The sequence below is a fragment of the Falco naumanni genome, chromosome W, assembly GCF_017639655.2.
Source record: "Falco naumanni isolate bFalNau1 chromosome W, bFalNau1.pat, whole genome shotgun sequence".
NCBI lineage: Eukaryota > Metazoa > Chordata > Aves > Falconiformes > Falconidae > Falco > Falco naumanni.
In genome coordinates this window covers 18,709,663-18,716,099 of record NC_054079.1, presented here as the reverse complement: position 1 = coordinate 18,716,099, position 6,437 = coordinate 18,709,663, and the positions used below count along the sequence as shown (strand labels likewise).

General features: G+C 43.9%; 1 protein-coding gene across 1 annotated transcript; it reads right to left on the bottom strand.

Annotated features, from left to right (window-relative positions):
• Nucleotides 1–439: 439 nt before the first annotated feature.
• Nucleotides 440–2,651, bottom strand: LOC121080607 (endogenous retrovirus group K member 5 Gag polyprotein-like). Its single transcript, XM_040578751.1, has 3 exons — nt 1,639–2,651; nt 912–1,569; nt 440–764 (listed from the first exon to the last, which is right to left on the bottom strand). The coding sequence occupies exons 1-2, from the start codon at nt 2,649–2,651 to the stop codon at nt 1,203–1,205; spliced, it is 1,380 nt and encodes a 459-aa protein (XP_040434685.1). The 3' UTR covers nt 440–764; nt 912–1,202.
• Nucleotides 2,652–6,437: the final 3,786 nt, after the last annotated feature.

Below are 6,437 nucleotides of genomic sequence, written 5' to 3'. Positions count from 1 at the left end.
ACAATTTGAGACAGGGTCAAATACCTGGACAGCTATGTCACGATTCGAAAAATCGTTGGGATTGTTAGAAAAGTGATAGAAAATCGGCTGTTCAGTACGTTCCGTTCTGGGATTCAACCAGTTCAGTACATAGCATGCTTTTGCCACTATTACATGAGGACTCCTCTCCCCCTCTTTTCGAAAAACAGACAGGTAATGTTTCAATGATTGATGGGCACGTTCAATAATTGCCTGACCACCAGAATTATGGTAACATAGTGGGAGAAGGCAGCCCAGGCTGAAGGGCACCCGTGTCAACCATTTTTTCATTTATTGCTCTTAAATCATGTAATAATCTCCATTTTCCTGATTTCTTTTGAATTGTAAGAATGGGTGTATTCCATGGGCTAACAGAAGGTCTGATGTGGCCTAAATCCAATTGTTCTTGGACTAATTCTTGAATGTGTTGCAGCTTCTCTTGAGGTAAGGGCCATTGATCAACCCATACGGGAGTTTCTGATTTCCATTTTAATTTTAAGGTTGGGCGAGAGCTGCTATCAATGGCCCCAATCAAAAATCTGTAGAGATTCTCATTCCCCATTGGGAAAGTACATCTCTACCTAACAAGGACAAGGATGTGTGTAGGACATAAGGTTTTACCCATGCTTGATGTCCTTCTTGATCCGTGAAAAGAATGAAGTTTTTACTGACCTGTGTCAGACGACTTCCCCCAATGCCTGAAATGGTTGAACCCGCACTATCTAATTCCCACATGGTAGGCCAAACTGAAAAAGGAAGAACAGTAACATCAGCACCAGTATCAATCATCATTGAAACATTAGGAAGATTAACACCTTGTGGACCAGATATCTTAACATTACATTTTGGCCGCTCGGCACCAATAAGTTGACAAAAGGCAATGTTAGGCATACCCGTTGAGCCAAATGCACCTTGACCCCTGTCCTTTTCTCCTTTTTGAGGGACAGTAGCTTGGAATGGACTGAGCTGTGCAATAGTGCTTCCTGCTGGGATATGAACAGGTGGAGAAAAAACTTTTACCATAATTCCAATAGGTCCGGTATAATCGGCATCAATACAACCAGGAAGAACAAAAATCCCCTTTTTTGACGCAGAAGAGCGTCCTATAAGGAGTGCAGATAAACCATAACCCAAAGGACCACTAACTGTAGAAGGAAGTACATGTACCTTTTCATCAGTGATATTTACAGGTTCTGCCACGGCCAAATCGACTCCTGCGCTTCCTCTGGTGGCTGAATACAGCTCGCCGAGGCAGCCATGAATTTTGTTGGGTTCTGGGGATATTTCTTGGCCGCGTCCCTCAGAACGCGGCTGTTCCCGTTTCCCGGAACAAAGAGGAGTGTATCATCTTTTCTAAATTTTGAGCGACAATCGGCCGCTTTATGACCAAATTTTCGACAACGCAAACAATTTCCATTCAACAGAGACTTTCCTCCTAGATTCTTTTTGCAGTCACGTTTAAAGTGACCTTCCTGTCCACACTGATAACATTTTGGCTTAAGACCCCGGTCCCCTCGGCCTTGTACCTTGTTGTTGTTTAGAGCTACTGCTAGAGCATTGGCATGTATTTTTGCCTTTTCCTCTTCCTCAACCAAAGGAGCCCTTGCGCATGCCTCTATCATTTGAGCGATGGATGCCCCAGGGGGTAAGGATGCTATAAGTTGCTTACAAGTGACATTTGCATTTTGTACAGCGATCTCTTTAGTCAAAATAATCTTGAGATCTGGAATGACGTTAGGAGCATTATCAATGGCGTCTCTTAACCTGTCAACAAAACTAAAAAAAGATTCATTAGGTTTCTGCAAGATTTTGGTATATGGTAAGGTTGGTGTATGCAATTGAGGTAACGCCAAGAAAGCTGCTAACCCAGCTTGTTTCGATTGTTGTAACACCCTGGTATGTAACGCTGCTTGTGCAGCTCCATCACGATAAGGACCTGCACCCATTAAGGCATCTAACGGCGCTACTCGTAAGGGATCTCCTTGTGGCAAATTAATGTTTTCTATAAGTTTCACCTCTAGATACTCCTGCCACTTTGCTAACCAAAGCATGAATGTTGTTGGAGACAGGATAAGCTCCATAACTGCTCTTAGGTCGGCCGGCACCAACTCAGTATACTTAATTAAGGCTGTTACTTGATTTCTCACTAATTTATTATTATGGCCATACTGCATTATAGCTTTTTGAATGCCCTGCACCAATTTCCAATCCAGGGGTTCCCATGTCGGCTGACCCTGTCGCAACACTACAGGAGCAGCTAGTGGGGTAAACGAAAAATCCCCTTCTATGGTAATATTTTCTACCAGGCCCCTGTATCGCCTTCGAGGGTCAAAATTAGGGTCTATAGGTACCGCGCGCGCATCTTGTTCAATTTTATCCCCCAGAGCCTCTAACCCCTCAATTATAGCCTTATGGGCACTTTTATATGCCTTTTTAACATCTTTCTTTTTAGAGTCCTTGTCGAGCCTCTCCATATGATGTAGTAGGTCGGACATCTTCTTTTCCTGCTGTCGCAGCTCTCTCCGTAGTGCTGAAAAAGGCGTCGGTGCTGCCTCGTCATCACTACTGCAAAGACTGCCACTTTCGGGAGGTAAAGGAGGCAGATTGCCAAACAGTTCAGGCTCAGTCTCCATTTTCCCTCTCTCCTCAGAAACAACATTAATTGCAGGAGAGTGTTATAATCTAACGTTCCTCCCTCCTGAGGCCATTTCGCATCACTCCCCAATTTATACAAAGGCCACCACTGATTACAATATTTAATCCATTTCCTTCTATTTTCGGTACCACCATGTCCTACAATATCACTCCAATGTTTTAATATACAACCCAAGGGCGATTTTTCACAGGGCTTACTCCTTCCATTTCCCATTTTACAATTTTAATTACTTTGTTTTCTCCGGCCGCCTTAGCCACCCAAGGTCGGAAACATGGATAGAGCTCCTTACTCGTATTGCACTCAAACGCCTGTCTCAAGCACTCTTGCACTCACACTCAGTCAAAATAATTAAGCTATACACGGAAAATCAAAATGCGCATCTCAATCACACCATTCACACTCTCCGGGCAGCCCTCAGTCACACAAGCAGTATGTTATACGGTACCGTGCACTTATGTACAACTTGTAGGAACACTGACAGTTCACAAAGTATGCATTTCAATGAACAATTGCCAAAAAACAAACAACAAACAAAAAACCCCCACATTTTTCCTGGTCTTAAGCAGAGTGTTAAGTTTTCTGCTATTTGCTACGAATTACCAGAATATTATTATTTTTCAACATACATTTCATAACTCCGAGTTTTGAACATGTAACAAGACAACACATAGAACAAACAAGACACAGAGCGCTATTTCAGTTGTTACATTCTAGGAATTCCCCAATTCTTAAGACAACCTAAAGGAAGTTTTTAGCTTCCCCCTTTTTTTTCTTTTTTTTTTTTTTTGTTTTTTTTTTTTTTCTTTTGTATTTTTTCTTTTTTTTTCTTTTTTTTTTCTTTTTTTCTTTTCTTTTTTTTCTTTTCTTTTTTTTTTTTTTTTTTTTTTTTTCCTCCTGGGGACTGCGCTGCGCGCCGGACGTCTCCGTGCGTCTCACCAGCCGCCCCGTTACTAAACATACCGCTTTATCCGCGGATCCAGGGGTTTCTCTTCTGCTCCCGGGGGAACAGCTGAGAAGAGGAGGCTCCTCCGAGGAAACCTCCCGGGGCGCGCCTAGGAGCGTCCGCTCCGCAGCTGGTCCCTCAGCCGAGCAGAAATCCTCCTGCCTGGCTCGACAAACTGACGTGCGGAATTAGACTCTATAACTCGAAAGTTATAAAGTAGGTATGTTTATTGCGCGCAGATGCACGGGGGATCGCTCCTCCACAAGCGTGCATACCCGAAGTGACGAACCATCCCACATTTATACAATGAAACAAATGAATATTCAATTAGCGCCTATACATATTCGTTACCTAAACCCCACTACGTATGTTAATTAGCTTATCAGTCCGTTTCCTGGAATGTGGTGGTCTTGCAGGTTTGTAGGTGATTCATGTCCTTGTGACCATCCCATCTTCTCCAGCAAGGAGACTTAGCACTCCCTCCCTCTAGATAGCATTGGAATATCTCTCATCCTTTTCTCTTTTTTTTTTTTTTTTTTTTTTTTTTTTTTTAAAATAGCCCCTTTTGTTAGAGGAAGAAGGGCAGGCGTCTCCCCAAAACTGTAGTTGTCTCCTCAGAGCTGTGTGCCTATGTGACCAGACACCGCACCCATGACCAGTCACCATACCCACATTCCTTGGGCAGACATATACAATCACAATCGATGTCCATTGTCCCCATTTCACACTATTTCTCCATATCAAAATTACTTTATGTAATGCCAGAAACATCAGTCTCAGGATGAAATATAACTTACAACTTGATTTCAGCATTGCTCCTACCAGGTTTGTCCAAAGTCACACAATCATCTTAAAGTAGCCAGAGGCCATGGTGCATTTTAACACTGGTCAGGAAGTCAGATCTCAACTTTTACCTTTGCAAAGACAAACATGCTTAAAAAAAAAAATGCAGTCTGTTATTTAGGAGCTGGTGGAGCTGTGCCGTTCCCACCCCAGCAGTTTTACATCCAGTACTCGCAATTGCCGGTATTAATGTCTGTCTGCCGCTTGCCGTTTGTTCCTTATCAGGACACCAGGGTGGTAATTCATCATCTAATCCCCACGCTATTCATTCAGCAGTAGGCATTACTGGATAAGCTTCAGATGTATAATCGGGGGGATTTTCACACGGAGGTTGCCCCTCTGGCTCTTCCTCCGACTGAGCAGTAGGATCGCCGGGAGGCCGCACTGCAGCTTTAACAGCTGCAGCGACTTGCACCTCGCCGTGTAACTGCACGACCATACCCCGTACAGCCCGATACGTGCGAGCCAAAGTCTTTACCCCCTTAGTCCCGACTTGCACAGATTCCCACAAATCCTCTCCCACTTTCTTCCATGTTTCATTATTGTATACATCTTGCGTAGAAGCAAGGAAACCACGGCGGCGACTCCAACATAGCAGATAAATTACTGCCTGCCGTGAGACTGGCGTTTCAGTTTTCTCTGCCAGTTTCATCAAACTGTCTACGATTGCTTTTTCCACCACTGATGCAGTGATCCCCATCCTGCTTGTTTCCTGACTCACCGGTCAGCCGTGCACGTTCCGCCTTTCTTCGGGCGCCCAGCTCTCTCTCCGCTGGCAGCAGGATCCTCGCCGGCTCCGCAGCTTGTAACACGATCCTTAACGAATCCTCCTGACTTTTCGACCGATCCACACGTCGGGGTCACCAGATGCTGCGGGCATTCTGGGCGAGCGGGAGTCAGATTCAAATACTCATGGAGTTCAAGATCTGATCTGTTTATTGTACAAACCAGGTACACTTTTATAAGGCACTCTATAAGCGTGTGATAATATGATTGGCTATTCTACAAGCGTATAATAATATGATTGGTTAACAATTGTTTATTGGCAAGATCTCTGTTTCTACTTCTTCAGGCACGTAGGCTCTTTTCTGTTGTTTCCCAGCTCCTCTTATCGCGTCCTGCTGGCCCTGGTTTTGTGCAAGCACCTGCAACCTGTTCCTCCCTCTTCATTCCACTGCTCTGATCGTGCCCTCGTCTTATTTCTTCAGTATTTTTCCACTTGCTTCAAAGTTCAGTATAATCATTCAACACAGCAAAAGCCCCAACACTTAATGAAAGCAAACCAAATTTAACTGAGGAATGCTGGTTATGTTACAATGTTAGACCACCATATTTTGAGGCAATCGGAATACCAGGTAGGATTCAATGGTCTAGTGGTTCAAACCCACAAGAATGTCCATGGGATGACCAGAAAAACCATACGCAAGGAATTACTATTCAATTAGTAACAGGTCAAGGAAAATGTATAGGTACAGTGCCCGAAAAGTATCAGCCTTTGTGCAACCGAACAGTCACTAACACCAATATAGAGAAACACAAGAATCAAGCTGACAAATGGGCTATCCCGACACCAGGAGCTAAATGGGTTTGTTCAGACATCGGAGTAACGCCTTGCCTATCCCTAAACGTGTTTAATCAATCTCAATTTTGTGTACAGGTGATTATTGTTCCCCGTCTGATCTATCACACCTCTGAGGAGGTGTTACGCCACTTTGAAGGAGACCTGGATAGACAAAGACGAGAGCCAATTACAGTGGTAACCCTAGCTACACTGCTGATAGCGGGCGGAGTTGGAGCAGGTACAGGCATAGCCTCCCTAGTAAAAGGTCAGGAATTACAAAGTTTGCAGATGGCTGTAGATGGGGATTTAGCAAAAATAGAACAATCTATCCAAAATTTAGCCACTTCAGTAAAGTCTTTATCAGAAGTAGTGCTGCAAAATAGAAGAGGATTAGATCTACTGTTCTTAAAGGAAGG

Coding starts and splice junctions, on each gene's coding strand:
- LOC121080607 (XM_040578751.1), bottom strand. CDS start 2,651: ATGGAGACTGAGCCTGAACTGTTTGGCAATCTGCCTCCTTTACCTCCC. Junction 1,570..1,638: donor GGGGCATCCATCGCTCAAAT/GATAGAGGCATG, acceptor TGCCAATGCTCT/AGCAGTAGCTCTAAACAACA.